Below are 21,751 nucleotides of genomic sequence, written 5' to 3' on the forward strand. Positions count from 1 at the left end.
TTAAAAATTTATCCAAGTTACGTATATGAAAAATTAAATATTGCACGTACATGGAACGTGAACATAGCAGCGCTGTTTGCATTATTTAGGTTCGCAGAGTGATTCACTGTGAAAACGGATGGAATTGTCTCGTTCCCTTTTCAGTAATTTATTACTCCTATTTTTCAAAACAATAACATTGATATATACGGTCGAAACTTTGTCGAGAAGCGTGATTTCTCTCCGTGTATCTCTCCGTGTACAATTGAAATGTTTCTTGCAGCTACGCTAAAATATGATTGTTTCATAGAAATTACGTTATCTTAGGCAATAAATAATTCCCCTAAATCACGATAAATTTCCAAAGAGTACCGATTTGCGGTAAACGAAGACCGAGAAATTTGAAATTTATATTTACCATTTAATATTCGATCAATTGTTCAATTTTTGATAAACATTTCCTACTCAAGGTCACGTGAAGGTCATAATGTTACAGATTGTTGGATTCGTTTTGACCTCGATTATCGTGTAACGACGATACAAATATATCGTTCTATTTAAAACAAAAAAAACATTTAATAACCTTACAATCTCGAAGATACGACCTTGAACAAAATTATCTGTCCATTATGATACTTGCCCCACAGACTTGACCAATTCTTGTCCCTAACATTTTCTTTTGTCATAATAAACAAACGAGATGTTTTAGACGCTCGAGTTAGGTAAGACACCCTGTATATGTTTCAAGAAAAACATATTTAAAATATCACTTGGGGCGTCAACGATGCATACATTCCATCACTGTAAACGACATATTTTTCTCATCGATGCAATCTATTCGATAAGACTTTTTTTTATATAATATTATTTTTCAAAATTTACTACGATGATTCACTTTTATTATTCAAGAGATAGATAAAAGAGATAGATGATCGCAGGAGGTGCAAAAAATACATTATTGTTGATTATTCACCTACCACGATTCCAAAATTTTAATTGTAAATTATTAAATTGTACTACAATATTCGTCAATTCTCGGAATTTTTCGATAAAACTCGTGAGGAATTTTCTTCGTCTTACTGCTCCGTTGAAAAGAATTCGTGAAATATTTTTTCTTTTCTACACTGGCAACGCTGCGATTGTTTCGCCGTGAGAGGAACGCGGTTAATAATTTTATTTATAAACGGATGGAATTTCACGAGTCTGCGATAAGCTGTTCGCTTGTTACAGCACTTTTAGCGAGTAGGTGTTGCTTTGTGTCGTCAGATGTGTGAATTTCTTCTTTTGAAAGAACAAATTAAAACTTCCGCGTCCACAGTCACATATACGTGACATTCCTGACCAGCTATTACTGGCCGTTGTCACGTATACGTGATCTACTTCATTTTCATCTTCCACTCACTCGACTTGAGTTTTTGTTTAAATTTTATCTATATATTGTATGTTCATACCTATATCTACAATTATACTTCTTGATAATAGTATTAATAGTATCTACTGGCCGTTGTCACGTATACGTGATCTACTTCATTTTTATCTTCCACTCACTCGACTTGAGTTTTTGTTTAAATTTTATCTATATATTTTATATTCATACCTATATCTACAATTATACTTCTTGATAATAGTATTATTAGTATCTACTGGCCGTTGTCACGTATACGTGATCTAACTCATTTCCATCTTCCACTCACTCGATTAAAATTTTTGTTTAAATTTGGACTCTGGCGGTCGTATGTTCATACCGATATCTAGAATTATAGTTCTTGGCAATACTATTATTAGCACCTTCGTATGCCTTGCATTAGTCTATAAACGTCGTTCGAGCGATAAAATTGTTTCAAATCTTTCGTATCGAATTGTTACATCTCGAAAAATGGTTTTCAGTTCCTCTCTGTAAATCGACACTAGTTAACAATAATTCTCAATTCGTATAAATTCCATGAAACAGATATTTGTTTAATTTGGTTTAATAATTAACGAACGAATAAATAAATTATTCCTGTCAAATAGCTAGATTTTCAAAAACCGTTTTTAGTTCGTTTATGTAAATTGACACTAGTTAACAACAATTTTCAATTCGTATAAATTCGACAAAAAAGACACTTGTGTAATTTTGTTTAATAGTAAAATTATTTTACTGTTAAATTTAATAGTAAAGTAATAGGTATCGAGAATATTTCAATGTCTTTAAAAAATTTTGAATTTATAAATTTTCGATGAAAAACATTTTAGTGTAGCTTTGTGCGAACCGTACGACTGTCAAATTATTAATTAAAAGTAGACACGTTAAAAGTAGCCTATGAAGAGAATTTTATGAAGTACTATATGTAAAAAGGTTCCAGGATGGAAATTATAACATGGAAGACGATCCTCAGGGTTGGAAGCACACCGATGAAAATATTGCACGTATTCGTGAACTCGTGCTATTTAGGGAGTTTGGTATCTAGAACAGTTTAATATCAGCTCAGGTAGCGTGCGTGCAATTTTGCAAAATGATAAATTCTCCACTATGATAACGCAACGACATCGATTTTCTTTCGTAAATTTCTTGTTCTATCCTCCTAACAACGAATCGTATAGCTTTTTCTTATCTTCGAAGATAAAGAACGTCACTTTCACCTATTTAAAAAAAAATATTAACCCTATTTACAAATATTAAAATATTGACCTCAAGAAAGAATATCAAATAGGAAAAAGTAGTTCAAGTAAATAATTATTCGGTTTGATGAGGACTATCTCGATAACAAAACATTTATACCACTTCTCGTTTAAAATAAATATTGCAAGATCCCCCCTTTTCCCTCCAACAAACACCTTGACAAAATTTGTCATACACTAAAAGATTCGTCCTATTGTACTAGTTAAGTGCAACAAAATTGAAGTTAATGTCTTTGTTAGATTCTGAGAAAATAACTTGTAACACTTTATTCGACCCACCTTGTATTAGGTTAAATAGGAAAATAACAGAGCAATCGATATTTTTGTACTCATAAATAGTTATAAATGGTTGATTCTGGTCGATTGTAAATTATAATTTAATGGTGGATCAGTACTACTCTGATCAGTAGAGGGAGAAAGTATGATCAGTCCTGGAAGGAGTTGCAGGTCGTATTGGGTCAGACATTGTAGTCACTGTGGTTAAGTCTGCTACTGATTGCAAGTGAAAATTACTCAACACTGTTTATATTTTTGCTCGTGGTACAAATTAGAAAATATCCATAATAAAAGAAAAATATCAATGTCTAAATTTAATAATTTAAGTATATAAATTTGCTAATTTCGATAAATTAAGAACACGAAGTTCTAATTTTCATGGATATAAAGTTTTGAAGTGAACACCCTGTATGCGTTTAACAGCATAGATGTATGCCTGGAAAGATCCATTGTTATTAACCTTGCAGCGTACTGTAATTACATACTTACCATACTTGATTGAAATGTGTACCATTGTTAACGAGTTTAAGAAAACATTCGTCAAGGTTCATTGTTGTAATACGACTTTTCAAACTTGCCACCGTAAAATCCAGTGAGAAACGTTTCTTGTTCGATAAAAATTAAATTATCGAAATTAGAAATTCGTATTCTTATGTTATCGAAATTAGAAATCTATATACTTAAATTATTGACATTAGAAATTTATATACTTAAATTATCGAAATTAGAAATTCACATTCTCAAAATAACCGAAATTAAAAATTTATATACTTAAATTATCAAAATTAGAAATTTATATTTCCTTTTTATTATGAATACTCTCCCATTTGTACCACGAGCAAGAATATAAACAATGTTGAGTAATTTCACTTGCAATCAGTAGCAGACCTCACCACGGGTGACTACTATGTCTGACCCAATACGACCTTCAACTCCTTCCAGGACTGATCATACTTTCTCCGTCTACTGATCGCAATGGTATTCAATCGATATCATCGGTACCCTCTTGTAAATTATATTCTGTGTCAAATCAAACTGTGTTAAACACGTAAGTATGGAAACACAATCGGCAACCATTTAATACTTTGTAAAAATATTTACACTCAATTATTATTTCTTGGAAAACATTCTTAATCAAATACAAATTTGTACATGTTAACGACAGTGTTATTTTAACAAGCAAATAATCGGATGCTATCTGTCTACGTTCGAAAAAAAATTATATTGATAATAATTTATCAACGTCTACAGTACTGCAGGCTGTACTAGCAACCGTGGATGCACCGAACCAAACTTTAAACGTTTTTCTTGAAATACATTTTTTGAAACTGGTTGTACGATAACTCTGTCTACTTTCAATATTTTTTCACGAAGTATAATATAAATACAGCTGATAAAATTATCTCTGTGGAACCACTTTTTTTATTTTTTAATCGATTACGTTTTTATTCGCTAATGAATCGATTAAATCCCCTATATAAAATCAAGATCTAACGTAATTGTGTCAGATATTCGAATCAAGTTTTGTAAAACTCGTGATTCGGTAAAAATTATTCGTGTTCTTATTCAGATTAGTTACAGTCAAGGTAACCAGACTGATAAGCTGAATTCCAAGTCGAAGTAGTGGGGGAAGTCAGCTGGTGGGTCGTCCTTCACTGTCTCGCAGCGGAGTGGGGGAAATAACGGGTGCTCCTATTGGCTTCTGTCGCGTCCCTAATTAACAAATTACGTACCTACACGCTATAAAGAGAGTGTATTATGAATCGATTAATCTGAGGACACTCTTCCCTTCGAATATACTATATACTCGACAGTTTTGGAAGATCTAGGGGGGAGGGAGAAGTTTTGAATTGGTGAAATTTAGAACCATGATTTTTAATCGATGGAATTGGAAACCATGGTTTCGATATGAAATATTTAGAATGTATAACGAAAAAAGAGTGACATATTCGAAGCATTATTGATCATTTGGAGTATCGGAGAGTCTGGAAAATTACCAACGTTGTCTAATTTGTAACACCCTAAATAATAGGATCAAATAATTTATTACAATACAGTAGGTACACCCGTTACGTTCTCCCACTCCGTCGCACGGTGGGAGACTGAGAAGGTCCACCCGCCTAGCCGCCTACCCCCACTCCTTCGGCTTGGGATTTAGCTCGTCTGCTTGGCTATTCTGCTTGTGGTACAAGTGATAGAATAAAAGATCAACCATAAAAAAAGTTACAGGTCGTACAGGATCAAACGTTCAAGTTCGTATAGTTTACAATCAAAGAAATATTAATACACATTTTTCTTATGTGCGATACCACGTTCTTCTCAAGAGTATTTTTCCATATTTCGGATCAATAATGTCAATATTTTTTGTAGATTACAAATGAAACAATTAATTAACAAGTACGAATACTGACGCAACACTGTCCGCCGTATCGCTTGAATGAAAATGGAGGAAATGTTTGTTAAACTATTTCGTGTAAAATTTAATTTTCTTTAAAATTCATTTCAAACATTTTTTTTTAATTTTTCAAAATGTATGTCAGAAAAATTAAAGAATCAAAAGGAGTAACTATCGTTGTACATGGATCGACTTTGCTCAGAATCTATTTAAATATTGAAATGAGAATATGAAACTGAAGTATGAAGCGTTATTGAAATCAATTAAGCCATTTAGATGCAATCGTATTGGCAGACGTACCAACATACTTACGTGTATAGGCACATTTAAAAAAAAATTATTTTTGATAATACTAACGTGATCAGAGATTCTTAAAACGTGAGAAAATGTTTAGGAAATTTATTGACCTTATAATTCGTTTATATGTCAGAAGTAAAAATCTTATAATTTAAAACGCGTTTCGTTTTACACAAGGTGTGCCACATAAAGTATTACAAGCTCTTTTCTCCAAATATAATAAGACTATCAACTTCATTTTCGCTACAGTTAAATGACAGGCGATCCTCAACATTTTTTTGAACAGAAAATATTAATTTTTTGTGGTCGAGAGAGCTCAATTATATTTACTAGAATTATTTTTTTTATTTAATACAACTTTCCATTTAAAAAAACTTGAGATTCTTCTTTCCCTCCAAAAAAAATTTGTTGTAAAAAGTTTAGTCTCTCAAATACCATTTCACTATCTGTACAATAACTCTATCTATTTTTAATATTTTTTCTCAAAGTATGGTATACATATAGCTGATAAAATTATCTCCCAATCGATTTAATCGCCTTTATAAATTTGAGACTTAACATATTTGTGCCATAACAAAAATGAATTGCTCCAAAAAAAAAAACATCTTCCATTACTGTACTCTGCATAACCTGAATAATAATTAAATTTTCGTACGCAAGATACACGTTTCCAACTTTCACCACTGTAAAAATTAACGACGTTCGCGTTAGAGATTTATCAAGAAAATTTGTTTGTCGGTTGAAAATTTTTTATTGTAAAAATGCATCGAAGAGTACAACGGCGAAGAGAACACAGTGGTAAGAAGCGGATCGTTGCTTGCAAACCGGTCTCGACGTTAATCCATGGTCCTCGAAACGTCTTTGGTCGGTGCGCAATTCAAAATGGCGCTCGGCGTTTTGGATACACCATCCCGTTTCCACGAATAACGTGAACGGTCACGACGAACGCGTAGGCGGTGATTCGTTTCTCTAATCATTGTCCGAGTGGGTTAAGGAAGCGCCGAACATCCTGAAACATAAAACAAATAGCGATTCAACTTCGTAAAATGCACTATCCTTATCTCAGATATGAAGTAAAAAAAAAACAGACAAATGTCATTTCGCACTGCAACGACGTCCACGCGATTATTAGAATGTTTATTGCGGATGCGTGTTTCCTTCCGCAAGGGGAGACCGATATTATTTATCGCCTGCTCCAGGTCCCCTGAGTGCAATTAAGCATAGTTACGAAGTATGTACACCGGATATAACAATCATCAGACCAAAAGTACTGACAATATTGATACAAAAGTCAAAGAAATGTTAAGTGTAATAAGAGTTTGATAAAAGTGCAAAAAATAGAGAAAGAACACAAATAACCTACAAATATGAATGATAATTGAATAGTGATAAATGAATAATATACCGAATATAAAAATAATACGCAACAATTGCCCGAGTAAAGGAAACAAGAGTAACTAGGTGACCTATTCAAGGATACTGGCATGTAGCCAAATATTTTTGTCTGCCTTCTAAGAGTTTCTGAATAAGGAAATATCGCTCGACAAATATCTACATTTTGCTTATCACCGTTACCATATTTAAAATATAAAAATATAAACGTAGAAATAAGGATTTAATGTGTATATACGTACATTAGTATGTTTGTAACCTGGAAATAAAGGAAACAGAAGAGAAAGTATGCGAGAAATGAGACATGTGCAAAAAGTAAGATGAACAGTAAGGTAACAACTGTCGTTTTACCGACAGAGAGAGTTACATGCTTCGGAACGAATTCCCCTAAACGCGTTTAACTAACAATACGATAACGATATATATGTACTAAATACAATTCGATGAATATAAAAATCCAACAGCGCGAAACTGTACACATAAACACGATGAGTAAAATTTTATTTCGTAAAAAATCTCTTTGCGACATAATTTACTGCGTAAAAATATATTGTACAAAAAAAAGAATATTCAGATACTAACTGCAGACTGAGCAACGCTTCTCATCGGAACCGTCTCCGCAACCATCACGACCGCTACAAGCTATCGCATCCGAGCGACATCTTCCGTTATCGCATCTGAACGGACATTGTCGTGCGGAAATCCTTCCGCGATTCCGCGTCCGACAAGCGCCCCTCGGCTCGTCGCTGCCATCTCGACAAGACACTACTGCATTGCAGAATTCGTACGCCGGCAGACACTGGCCGTTGTTACATCTGAACGCTCCGTCCGGGCACTCTGAGAAACCAATCGAAACTATTGTAATAAAATCTGTCGATATTCGAAAAAGAAGATCTCTACACTTTGGGTAAAATTATTATTCCCACTACTAGGGAGATGTCCCCTCTGGAGCTGGGTCGCCGAGCGTAAAACGTGTAGTGTAATTCGATTCGTTATGAAATATCTACGAAGGGATAAAAACAATACTAATGCAACGACAAAGCTTTCTTAATTTTAATTCTTTTTGTAATGTAACTTTTTCAACATATTCCTTATATTCTCTTGATTAAAACGAAACCAAACACGACACATATTTTTCCGTTAAAAAATAATTCACCGTGAAAACGTTTTGTAACTGCATTAATAGAGTCTCACCGATACGCTTTTGATTTCTGCCAGCTACTGTGACACTCGTCCTCTCTATTTCTTTTCGCTCGTTGTCCTTTTCTAAGTTTGACGTTACCAGCGAACGAAAAAAGTGTCTCCTCGATACGTAACATTTGATACCGAGACATTAGTACGGAGAGACTTTACTCATCCAGAAACTTTAAACCGTCTGTTGCTTGGAACACATTATTAACGTGAACAATAGAAAATTATACGACGTATGTAGGTTATTGGAATCTTAGTCGCATACAATGATAAAAATAAATCAGATTTTGTAAATAATCCAATTCTTTCTTCTAAAAAATTACATTTTTGACACGTACATGGTGTTCTATAAAAAAACCCCTTACTGTGGTAAACAATTACAAAAACTTACTTCGCCTGTCGTTGCAACCGATCTCGTCCTCGCCGTGCGGGCAATCGCGAGTGCCGTCGCATAACGCTGCTCTCGATACACAATTCTTGCTCTTCTCGCAGCGGAACGCTTCCGTCGGACATTCAGGATCTTGCTTGGTGCACCTTTCGTCCGATCCATCCGCGCAATCCGGTCTTCCGTCGCAAACAAAGAACCAACTGATACAAACTCCGGTGCTTCTACACTGGAAGGTACCTGCAGCGCAACCTCTTCTCCTTGCGCTGCAACTCGTGTTCCCGCGAAATCCGCAGTCACAAACGCCATCTATACACCTCGAGTAAGGATCCGCCAATCGACACTCAAGATCAGTGACGCAATCGAATCCCAAACTAACTGCTGTTGCTGTGCTCGACTCGTGTCGATCCGTCTTCAAAGGTCCTGTAAACAGCGGAATCGAATCAACTTTTTGTTTCAGTGTACGTGTGCGCGAAAGTTCTTTCTGTGTACAAAGAAATCCGCTGTGAGTGTCTGTTTTGTAAATGGTAATAATTATTGCGAATATGGTGTATAGTTCCGAGAGCCAACCATAGTCGGCGTTAGGATCGACCTGTCGTTGCGTAAATACCGACCACAGTCGGCCCTTTGATCCAAAGGATTTTGGATACGGATCAAAGCCGGCGTTAAAAACGAAATAGTTAATATCAATCGAATATTCAATGGCTATAAATTGTGAACATAATTTTCGTGTTCTTTGGGAACAATTTCACCCTGCTTCGTGATTATTACTCGTTGATAGTGTCGATTCGTAAACATCGAAAATTTCTTTTTAAGTTAAAGTATAGCATATCAGTCTTAATCTTTTTGGTAGAAAAAATTTGAAAGCCAGTCTTATATGTTACGTATTTTTCGAACGCCCATAGACGTTCACCGCATTCGGTTGAAAGCATATAAGGGTCCGTAGCGCTCAATTGGTTAAGGATACCGTACAATGTAAATCGTTCGCTCGTGTTAACTTACCCAAGGTCGAACTAGAAACTGAGTTCAACGTCGTCGGAAAATCCGTGATCGCTTCGACGACGATGGAGTCATCGTCGTCATCCCCGTTTTCGATCGGTAAAGGCGGACTGGTCGTCAAATCGCTTGCGTTCGGCACCGTGACCAAGTTCACTGGAATCAGGAGAGATGGAGCGCGCGTAGTCGCGGGAATGGTATCGTTTTTCAACCAAGAAATTTCAACGCCTGCAAAGGTAGATCGAATCGAAGCTCATTTTCACTCCCTCCTTTCAAGTTCATAGGCGTGGTAATGACGCTCGTAATTAAGTAAGAACGAAAGGAGGATGCAACGTCACCGATACGCTCGAATGCTTCAAGAATTATAAACTGCAACCCGGTAACGGATTCAAAGGTTTGCACTTTATTTAATTAACACACTACCACCGTTAAGTCGTAAAATTGCTACCACAGACCACGCTATATTTGTAGTACTTCTATTTACTGTTATACATATATATCTTTACTTATGTGCAAATTAAATGTATTGAATAGGCCAATTGAATATTCTATAAAATATATTTACACGTGTGATAATGAGTGATATTCGTCTGTAGGTCGTACTTCATTTGTTTATATAGACATAAAATTAAAAGGAAGTGATCGTTCGTGTAAAAATAAATTAAAAAAATGAAGTGAAATTCTTCGACGATGAACAATTCGATTTTAAAATTCCTCGAGAAACGCATGTTATTAATATTTCTGAAATATTACCACGAGTAGAAGTAACGAACAATGGGCGGGCAAATTAGCCAAGTGGTTCTCAATCGCGCGCATACCCCGTGAAGTTTCAAAATTAATTCTCTCGAAAACGAAGCCTCGTACGAAAAAATGTTGTTCGACATTTTCGATTTATTTTCACGTAAAGAATCGCCCTCTCCCTGATTGTACCGCAAATTTTTGTCTAGGTTAGGTCTTCGCATATGTACATATATGCGACGCACGGTAGCAAGTGTTTCAACTACTTTATTACAGCATAACGGAATGCAAATTCTTGGGAACGTAGTTGATAGGAAAAGAAGAACAAAAACTAGAATATTGCGAAGTTCAGCGATTGCTACCTTATAACCTATATATTTACCCGTTTCCTCCTGCTGATCGTCGGGTCTCGAAGTGTGATCGTCGTCGATTTTATCGATCTCGTCGGTTCCTAGTACAGTTTCCGTCGAACTGAAGACGTCAGAATGTTGATCGAAAAGAGGGGGAGGTCTGACGAGATCGTCCAAACGACAAACATCGTTCTCGCGCCGCATTGGCGCAGTACATTGACACCGACCGAACAAATCGGGAATCAAAAAGTCGCAATGAGAATTCTTCTGCCAGAGTCTACAGTGGGCGTGCTCGTAGCAAACCTCGCCCAATTTCGCCGCTGAAAAATTACAAATGTTTATATTTTTCGTTATATCGTCATAAAAGGACCATCGATAAATTAACGTATCTCGATAAAAATAAATCCACGCACGACCTCGTCCGGATTATTTTAAATTATAAGTATTGATCATTTTTTTTTTTTTTTAATTATTGATATAACAAATAATCGAAATGATCCAAACTAGGTCGTGTTCGGTCTCGTTTTTATCCGGAGAACCTCACCGATTCGTTAATAATATTTCCATAACGATGCAGTGACGAAAATAAAAAATTTCAATTTTTATTAATAACAAACTTTAATCGCGCATCGGAATTATTCGCACTGAATGAATAACTACCAGTGATTGGTTTAAATTTAACCGAGATTAGTTCGTTTAAATTTAGATGAACTAACCTCACTGTTCCCCCACCGTTCAATGCCTCGAGCTTCGCCGTCTGATCTCGTAGAATAAAAACAGAGAACGGAAGGAAACGAGATAGACACAGTACGTCGAGCAGCGTCGGTCGAGACTCGACGCTTCAAAGGGATGCCGCGAGTAAACAAATAATCGTGCAATCTTTATGAAAACAGTATCGGTGAATTGTCGAGACTATTTCGAGTGAAATTAGTTCAAACGTGACACACACAAATCGAGTTAATTCTATTAGTGCATAATTAATTTACTATCTACGTTTAGTTAATTATATCGAGATCACTATACTTACGACCGAGACAAGTGTGTCGACGAAATTGGATGAATCCATCTTTGCAGCCGCAAAAGCCATCAAAACATCCGCTATTGGCCACTTTCAGGGAACATTGCTTCTCAACGAGACACTCCTGGCCCAGAAGCGTAGCTATTTCATCGGACAATGAAGCTTGTTAGTTCTCGTCGCGAGTTCCCGCGAAACGATCGGGGGAAAATACTCACCCTCGATACAGCGCGTCGCATTGTACTCGGCGAAATATGGCGAGCAACGACAATAACCGAAGTGACACTGACCACCTACGATGCTCGATTCGCAGTCTCCGTCTCTGTTGCACGCATCTCCCAATACAGTGGTTCTCGTCGTTGGCGAAGATAGGATCGTTACCTGAAACACAAATTGAAAAACTTTTTACTATCGAGTCGTTCGGAAAGACATTTAGTTTTTTTTTTTGGTGAAAATAAAACACGATTTTTTTTAGAGTGTATAAACATTTTATTAAATTATATATATTCTCCATTTTGGAAAACGAAATGACTTTTCGAACAACCCAATATTTTCGTATTGAGCCCAATTACAAAAATTTCAATTTTCACATTTTTCATTTTATCTGTACAACAGTGGTGTCAACAAATTGGTAAGCTTTTCCCGATAAAAACGAGTCCAAACACGATACAAATCGGAGAAATTTTACTATTGTTCTATTTTTTCACTAGCTGAGACATTTAAATTTGTTACGAACAAAGTTCGTCCGATGTACGTCGTGTTTGTACTCATTTTAATCGGGAGAATCTCGCCGATCTATTGGTATCGTTATTATAAAGATAAAGTGGACGAATGAAAAAATTTTAATCTTGAATGATTCGTCGTAGTGCGTGCGGTGTTTCTTTGAAATGCTCGAAATCACCCCTATTGAATTTAAGAGAGCATTTTAAATTACTAATAATAACATTAATACTAATTTTTTTAATTGAGCCCATCGCTACTTGACACACTATTTCTTCCTCGTTCACTGGTACTGTATCTCTTCACTGGAATGAAATCGTTACCGATATATAGTACACGAATTTAAACGAGCGCTATTGCAACTATGCGACTGCAAGTCGCCAGTGAAGAGAATGCATGGCTTATAACAACGGCCTATTCAATTCTGGACCCAGCCATAAACCCAGAAAGCGAAATAGCGTCGAGCTATGTATCTTCGAATTAACCTCAACATGGCGTCAACATGGGAGCAGTTCCAAGAAATGGAAAAAATATCTCTGTGACAACACGAAGGGCATTACTGTACCTAGACAATGTTAAAAATGGTCCTTGTCATGTACGATATGTGATATTTATAATTATTGGCGTGACAAAGACGTTACAACAATAATAATAATAATGAAACAAAACGAAATAACAACCTAACCTCTCGAACGTTTTTCTCTTCGTTTTTACTCGACCCCAACATCATTAGAGGTACGTGTTCACGTGACATTAAAGTCGGGCCATTTGAAAGGCATGACTGTGTGACCATTTTTTGCTGGTGTTTTCATACAGTTTTATGCCACCACATTTGTCATCTACATGGCGCAGAGTAATGCGATTTTGTCGCCCCTTCGCTTCCTAGATGAAATTATTTACACAGTGAAGAAACGAACAACTTGTAAGAAAAACGTACGCGCACATGAAAATGGATTCTCAACGCAGAAATGTTTACAAAATTTGACAACACCGACAAATGAACCGATTGAAGAATAATCTTGAAAGTTTTTTCAATTAATTATTCTTCCCTATTCTGTTTCTTTTTTTTCTTCAACTATACAACGTATTAAGGAGTACGGTAACGTCTAAAAAATATTTATTTATTATTCTTTGTATTTACAATTAATTTTTATTTATAAATCGAATCGAAATAATTTATACCGTAACGGTATATACAAAATAAATATTTCTCCAAAGGAATACATGTAAAAATTTACGTGAAGTTAAACGTACGAGAGAACTAACAATTTTAAATTGAACTTTAAAACGGTCACGTGGTACAGTTAATGTTAGAATACCGAATAAAATGTTAAGATATCGAAATCGATAATTTTGGTATTAATTAAAAAATCGATCTCGGCTCGGATTTGAAAACAGCGATCGGATCGCGTCGTGACAACGCTACTTTCAATTTCCACCGGCGACAAATGTGATATTCACTGTCACGGTGAATAAAACTCGTGACTTAACGTCACATGAACACGCGGCTTAAGCCGCGTTCCGACCGTCCCTGAGATTCTCACGAACGATCGAACAATGCCGGTGCAGTTTCTCGCGTGGAACTCGCGGCAAACGAAACAGGGAAACGCGGAAGGAGAGGTAAAGAAAACAGAAGCTCTAGATGATAGCGGAACAACTGTTGTCGGAGAGGAGAAGCGATAATGGCGGCGACGAATAGGCCGTTACGGGCTTCGAAACGTACGAGGCCACTACTGATGATTTTCAACCGCTTCGAAACGTTAACGTTGTAGAAATTCAAATTACGATATATATAGATAATATATATAGCTATATAGCGACGATTATAATATGTATAAATAATATATATATATAGATATATATCAACGATTATAATATATATATATATATATATATATAGATAGATATATATATAGCTATATAGCGACGATTATAATATGTATAGATAATATATATATCAACGATTATAATATATATAGATAATATATACAGATATATATCGACGATTATAATATATATAGATATATTAAGACGTCTACAATATACGTGGACGATTATTGAAACAGACAACTAACGATACTCGTGAATTAATTTGTTCTCTCCCCGTCCAACTTTGAAGATACGTATGTGGTCCGAGACAAACAGAAATAACATTCACATCTGGTAGCTGTAGCGTTAAAGACGACTCTGTTTTTGTATTCCGTTCGGAAAATTTTCTTCGCCGTTAAAAACGATGGAAACACGTTCGATATCGAAAGAACGTTCCTTTCGATTGTTTTTTCGCAATACAATTTCCCTACTAGAATTTTCAACCGTCGATTGGTCTCGAATGTTTGAAATTGTATATCGAGAGACAGAGATTCGAACGCCCATCGCTAGAGGCGAGACGAGTCAATGATACGACCGCGTATACATAACGCGCATTGCGCACCGTTAACCGGTTACCCGTGAGCGCGCGGCTCGCACTTTTGTTCGAAGAAGAGTCGTTGATTCGTTCTTCGCGAGTGACCACGGACAACGATAACGTTCGTCCTAAAGTTGCGCGCCTTTTACGTTCACTCGCGGCTGCTTAATTGCTGCCAACGAGCCGCGCGGCTGTTCGCCGCGAACTCGGCTTCTCGTGTTCGTTTCGTTTCGTTTCCTTTCGTTTCGCATAGTATAGAGGGCACTGTAAACAACTACAAAGAATACTTCGACAAGAAATGTACGAGTACGAGACATGCTTTAGTTTACTTAAGTATTTTTACCTAGAATGTGATTTAAAAAAAAAAATTATAAATCTTTCGCATAGTATAGATGGCGCTGTAAACAGCTACGAAGAATACCTCTGTAAGAAATGTACGGGACAAGTTTTAGTTTACTTAAGTATTCTTGGCTAGAACGTGATTTTGAAAAAAATACTACAAACCTTTCGCATGGCGCAGAGGGCGCTGTAAACAGCTACAAAAAACACCTCTACAAGAAATGTACAAGTACGAGACATACTTTATTCTTGGCTAGATTGCAATTTTTTCGACTTTTTTGAGAAAAAAAAAATACATTTTTTCTCTTCTTAATTATTTTAATAATCATCCTAACTAATAAATTGTCATAATTAATGGAAAAACAAAATGGAGAAAATATATAGAGTGCGATGGACGATCGTTTGAACATATCTCATAGCATTAATTTTCGACAATATTGGCTAATACATGTAAATTAATTTCACTAAGTAAATAGACCAAGAAAACTTTAAATTACATCAACTGCAGCTTGTATAGTGCGTGTATACTATTATTCACTAATTTATGTGACAATCTTTCTTTTTACATACTACCTCTCCACTTATCCAGTACGTATAGTACAGTTTGACAGTAATTAATTACTCTGTGACTACTAGAAATAATTGCGATAAACAGCACCATTAATCAAACGATCATCGCTACGTTTCTAATCTACGATCATTAATCAGTGAATTTTTAATCATGCGATGAAAGATTAATTTAAGCTTTTACCAGAATCTGAAATGATTTTACGTAGTATTCTGTTTGCACGATTTCTATTTAATCATGCAGTGAGTAATGATGCTTACTTCAATAAGTTTCACGCCAATAAACATTTATTGGGTCATTCCATGCCAAATCGATCACTTTTCTCTTCGATGTCAAGAATATTGTTCAAATTGAAATTTATTGCAGTCCACGGGCTTTGAGTCATCATTTTCTTGTTTTTGAAATTTTTAAAAAAATACAGACCTCAAAGATGACCTATTTCTCACCGATTCTAGCTTTGCAGAAACACTTTTACCTCTGCAACTGTTAAAAATAGGATCTTTCACTTTATAAATATTTCCAACAAAAAAGATTGTTTTTTTAACTAATTTTTTATTTTATTCGATACTCTGGCACTTTGTTGCGCAGAATGATTCATTAAAAAAAAAAGTGCATTTTTTATCGTACCGTTCAATTTTTCTCCTTATAAATGTTCTATCTTTCACCAAAGTCAAGATACATAACTCGTCCAATTGATTCACCCTACATAATATTTTTAACTTTCGCGTGATATCGTGCAAGATTTCTCTCTTCCATGTTCGATTTTTACATATATTTAGTAGTATAATTCCCAACAAAGGGATTGTGAGATTAATTCAGCACAGAGGCTTCTTTTACCGTTGATTAATTCAGCACGGAAAAGGTTAGTAGTTGTAAGTTTGCATCGCGTGGAAACGGACCTTTAAAATTGCGCGCGGTTCGAGTACGGCGCGCGTGCGCGGCAAAAGCGAATCGGAAAAATTTATTGAATTCTCGGCGCGCGCAGTGTTTACGAGAATCGACGACGATTGCTCGCGGCACGGCATCTCCGTGACTCCCTCGTCATTATCCGCTAGGTTATCGGCGCTGGAATCGTTTAACTCGAGCCCCCCACCCTTCACTGAACACGCTGAAGCCGCCATTATCCCGTTTCCGTGGACGCGAATTCCCGTTGAATCTTCCCGTTGTCACGTCGGATTTTTGCGTGAATGCTCGAGTTTCGCGAACAGGGAGTCGCTGATAGTTAATCACCGTTGCTGGAGTAGATCAGAATCAGATAAAAGGTATTAACGCGTAAAGAGTGAATTCTCAAGATTTATTCATGAATAACGAATAACGATGTCACTCGAGAACAAATTATTCAATATGCGCGGATAAGTATGTTATTCGTTAGAAATTTATTCGAACACCATGTTATTCGTTATTCAAAAGAGCTCAGTGACGAATAAATACGAGGTTAAGTCGAGTCGGTCTGACAGTTACGAAAGGGTGTCTCGACATCTGTTAAAGATACAAAGATAACGATCGATTGACAATGACAGAATTGTATCATTTGGTTTACTGCAAGCAACACAACGCATGCACATGTGCATATTTGAATTGCAAAAAGATATCGAACTTGTTATAATTGAGAAGTATAAATATAACAGTCACGTGACCCAGTTCGTTCGTAATAATTGATTGAATGGATCGATACGAGAAAATCAAGTTCTGTCATTAATGTGCATACATCACCGATTACCGTATTAGAGAATCACAATTCGTTGCCTCGAATAATATGAGTCGCTTATTTTGAAGTACCTCATCAACTACAGTGATACCACCTATGAATTACCAAAATTTGTATTCTTGCCTTATTACTGTTCGTCAAAAACCAAATTTCCTCCATACGCAACATTAGTTTTCAGCTCTATTAGTTTTTGAAATTTTTGATTAAAATTGCATTTTTTGAGGTTCGGTTTAGTTCCACGAAATAAGTATCACCTACAGACGGGCAAAAATTTCGACTAAACAACTTTTCAACCGTTACTCGTTGAATAAAAATTAGAATTTAAATTATAGAACGGAATATGTTACAGTAAACGAATAAAAAAATTAACCGTTCGATCGAATAAACGTCGTGAATAGAATACATGTTGGTTTTATTCGTCACCTTTTATTAATAAATAATTTACTATTAAACTTAAATATTATCAATTTGTAGTATCAGACGATGAAAAAATATACACGTCTAATATTTTTTATAATTCTATATGTATGTCAAATTTTATAAAATTATAAAATTTTCAATTGGCTATTTCTCGTTATACCAATTGTAAAATTTGTCACTTTCTTAGTTTAAAGTTTTTCAATAAAATCTTCAGCAGCGAGAAAACAATTTAATAAACTCGCATTGATCTCGTTCGATGTAAATGCAGCCGAATTAACCCCTTGAATGATCGACACCTGTAGACCATCAATCGATCGCGTGCGTTAAACGCCTATGAGCGTTCAACACGTATGTATACTCGATATGCGAGAAGATTTTACGTCAAAATCATCTGTAGTCGGCGTTAAACGGTCACGATACCGTAATGCTTTGTTTAGGGTTCGAAATTTGAGACGCAAATGTCTCTGGTCAAGGCGCGATCGGAACTTTTTTTCTCGGTATTGGTCAAACTCAAACGGACCACTTAAAGCGAACGAGACACAGCCACAACAAATAAAACTGAGAAATTCGATCCGCACGGCCGTAACTTCAAAGCGATACCAAACATTATAATGCGAATTAACATTTTTTATATTTCTCATTATATGAATTATAAGAGTAACATTAATCAATTTGCACGTTTCACTCGATGAAAATGAGTCGAAATATTATCTTGTCCAGATAATTTTCAATTACAATTTATTCGAATCATTTCTCAAGAGCATAAACTACGTATAATTAAAAATAGTCTGAGTAAGGTCGTAGTTAGTCTCATTTTCATTTGGAGACTCCCAGCAACCCGTTGATAATATTTTCGCGAAGATACAACAAAAAATGGAAAAGTTTTCAGTTAGCATTAACAACTACTACGACGATACGCGCGCAGCATGTCGAATTATAAGGCCAATTTCAATGTATTGAAAATATAACTTTCATGCTGCATAGTTTCATGAAATTTATTTTTAATATTCACTCAGAGTAGTAAGAGAATGATAACAATGCAATTACTAATTTGAAAAACATATATTTATTTCTTAATTAGTTTTAAATAATTTAAACTTGCAATTACATTTCATAGATATACTAGAAGAACGACAACGTTCTTTTCATAAACCAAAACAATTCTAAAAAGAGAAAATAAAATACAATAAGTATGAGTTCTCCGAAATAAGAACTAACTGCTGTCAAATCCTAAAACGTAAAAATTCTGGTGTATTCCAACCAGAAAAATATCTGTATATAAGAATGTAACGTGTAATAAGTGACTAGAGTTATTAAGGGTTTCTGAAAAATGGGCAAATTTCATTTTCAAACGATACGCGAGTCCCAAGAAGATAAGTAAATCCATAGCTAACGATCGCTCGAGGCAACGGATCGTTCGAGTTGAGAAAACATAAACAGATGATTTCTGATCGCGAAATCCCGACACAAGCTGATCTTTGAACAGAAGATTACTCTATTTCGAACCCCGTGTGAAAAATCGGTGCGGTGTCGAAATCGGTGTCGATGAAAAAGCAACTCGTGCGAACTCGTGAACTCGTTGATTTTTTTCCCGCACTCACCAAACAATTGCTCGCGACGCACAGGAGCAGAATCGTTCCATGACTCCCGCGCATGATCACTCTGGCTCTGTTCTGCGCGCGTCTCTGTTATCCCTCCTCCCTCCGACGACTGAGCGATTCGTGGACGAACGCGAGCGTCTTTCCTACTCGACTTCGTTTCCAAAGGTGTGCGCGAATAAGGGTGATTCACGAACGATTCGCGAGCGATTCACGGGCGCGCAGTATCCGCGCGTGCTACGGGTTGACTGGAAGGCTTTCGGCCCCTGTGCACCGATGGAAAAGCGGACAGAACCGCGTTCCCTCGCTCTCCCACTTCTTTACCATGGTCTCGGTCGGGGTCTCGGTCTCGCTCTGGATTTCTTCCGTCAAAGTATTCTCCCTTCCGCAAATAAAATAAAAGACGACGAATACGATCAAATTTTTATTCACTGCGAAATATTTCATTCTAAATATAATCCATATTTCAATGTTTATTCAACGAGTAACAAAGATAGACAAATTTTAATCGAAAAAAAACATGATAGACGAAACCAACGTATGGCGATTTATTTACAACGTTTATTCGATCGGACGATAAAAGTTTTATTCGTTCGTTGTGGAATATTCCATTCTATAATTAATGTTCCGATGTTTATTCAACGAGTAACGGATTCAAAGCTGTTTATCTTTTACTTCTTATTCGATACGTTTATCTAGATAACAATATTACCCTACTCTTCTATGTAACGTTTCGCGAGCAACGTTCTGCCATGATTTTTAAGTTCCAAGGGTGTGCCACAACCTGAATATTTCGGTCTTGTTCTGGATTACTTTTTCTCCCTTCCACAATCGTATAACAAAGATGGAGAAAATTTTATTCGAATAAAAGTCGACGGGTACAATCAAATTTTTAGTCATTACGAAATATTTCATTCTATAATTCATATTCCAATGTTTACTCAATGAGTAACGGATGTAAAGTTGTTTATCATTTACTCCTTGTTCGAATCTATTATTTAGATAATAATTTTGCCTTTCTCTGCCGTGTAACCAGAGTTGGGTATTATTCGAATTAAATTTTACTTGAATAACATTGCGAATCAATCTTTAAAATAAATAATTATTTACCGGTTTTTAAAATAAAAATTGCAGACGAGAGAAAGTTATTCGAAAATAACGGATCATTTTTTATTCAAAAAAGAAGCTTTCGAATAACTCTGAAAATAAATGTATTGTACGTCATACTATCAACGTATAAATTTTATAAATGATCATTTATTAAAATTATTATATTTATTCGTTACTCTAAATCAAATTTGCCCAACCCTGAATGTGAAGTTTCACGAGCCAGGTTTTCTACCAAGGTATGTGCCATAACCCGAATACTTCTTACCGAAGCGAAAATGTTTTTGTCAGGATCCCAAAACTATTCGGCAACATATGCTGATGTCGAGTCTGATGGAACAAAGATAATAAAATTATCTCGATGGAGCTCTATTTGCTTCATTCATCCCTAAGTAGAAAATATTATTGCATCCTCCTTCACTATAATAAAAAAAAAAGAAAATATAAAAATTTTTAATAATAACTAAAAAAAAAAAATTTTTTTTACATTTTGCACATTAATCGATTCTCGAGACTGTATTCGTTATATTTTTAAATGTGTATAGCAATTGTACTCGAGCAATTAGTTTTAATTTGTGTGTTTCCCGTATCAATGTTTTTTATTTTTAGTCAGAAACGTGCTAAAATTTGTATTTTTTAAAGGAGGAATTATTGAGAATATTGCAGGAAGTTTGGAACGAAATTACAGTTCAGAAATACTGTAAAACTATAATCTATTCGGGTGCTAATTAATTTGAATGCACGTTGCAGAACAACCGGTACGTGCCTTTATTTAAAATTCGCCATTTGAAAATCGACCTCTCGTACGTTGATCCTGTAACACGAATATGTTATTATAGCTAATAAATGATACGACAATCGTGGACTTTTTCTCGAGCTCGTTAAACTCGTCGAGGCAGTCTGTTCCCTCGGCACTCTTAAATAATTAACATCGTTAATTTAATTGTCTATGCACTTGTTCTTTAACGTGCACCTATTTCTTTGTTACTTCTTCGCTTTATTAATTTTGTTCTTTATGTCAAAATACTCTATTATGTTCTTACTCTACGGCTATTATAAATGTATGTAGTGTAAAATAATAGGTCTTAATGTTAATAATATAATTAGTTTGGGAACACGACTCACTTGCGTACGGTGTATCCCGATTTCGAGTGACAAAATCGAGATCGTCGGTTTCGCTCGAAAGCGGGGCAGGTAGCGATTTTTATCGCG

At 35.6% G+C, this 21,751-nt stretch overlaps 1 protein-coding gene across 3 annotated transcripts; it reads right to left on the reverse strand.

The window, feature by feature from the left end:
- Positions 1 to 6,316: 6,316 nt before the first annotated feature.
- On the reverse strand, positions 6,317 to 19,775 carry Impe1 (Ecdysone-inducible gene E1). Of its 3 annotated transcripts, none has more exons than XM_076312079.1 (8): positions 19,436 to 19,773; positions 11,894 to 12,056; positions 11,688 to 11,819; positions 10,693 to 10,980; positions 9,579 to 9,728; positions 8,583 to 8,999; positions 7,583 to 7,837; positions 6,317 to 6,617 (listed from the first exon to the last, which is right to left on the reverse strand). In XM_076312079.1, exons 1-8 carry the CDS (start codon positions 19,487 to 19,489, stop codon positions 6,598 to 6,600), a joined length of 1,479 nt encoding a protein of 492 aa, XP_076168194.1. In that variant the 5' UTR covers positions 19,490 to 19,773; the 3' UTR covers positions 6,317 to 6,597. The 3 variants fall into 3 exon arrangements, with proteins under 3 accessions (XP_076168194.1, XP_076168193.1, XP_076168195.1); XM_076312078.1 differs by having other exon boundaries at positions 9,579 to 9,800; positions 19,436 to 19,769; XM_076312080.1 differs by lacking the exon at positions 9,579 to 9,728 and having other exon boundaries at positions 19,436 to 19,775.
- Positions 19,776 to 21,751: the final 1,976 nt, after the last annotated feature.

Source organism: Ptiloglossa arizonensis, chromosome 5 (genome assembly GCF_051014685.1).
Source record: "Ptiloglossa arizonensis isolate GNS036 chromosome 5, iyPtiAriz1_principal, whole genome shotgun sequence".
In the NCBI taxonomy this organism is placed as follows: Eukaryota; Metazoa; Arthropoda; class Insecta; order Hymenoptera; family Colletidae; genus Ptiloglossa; species Ptiloglossa arizonensis.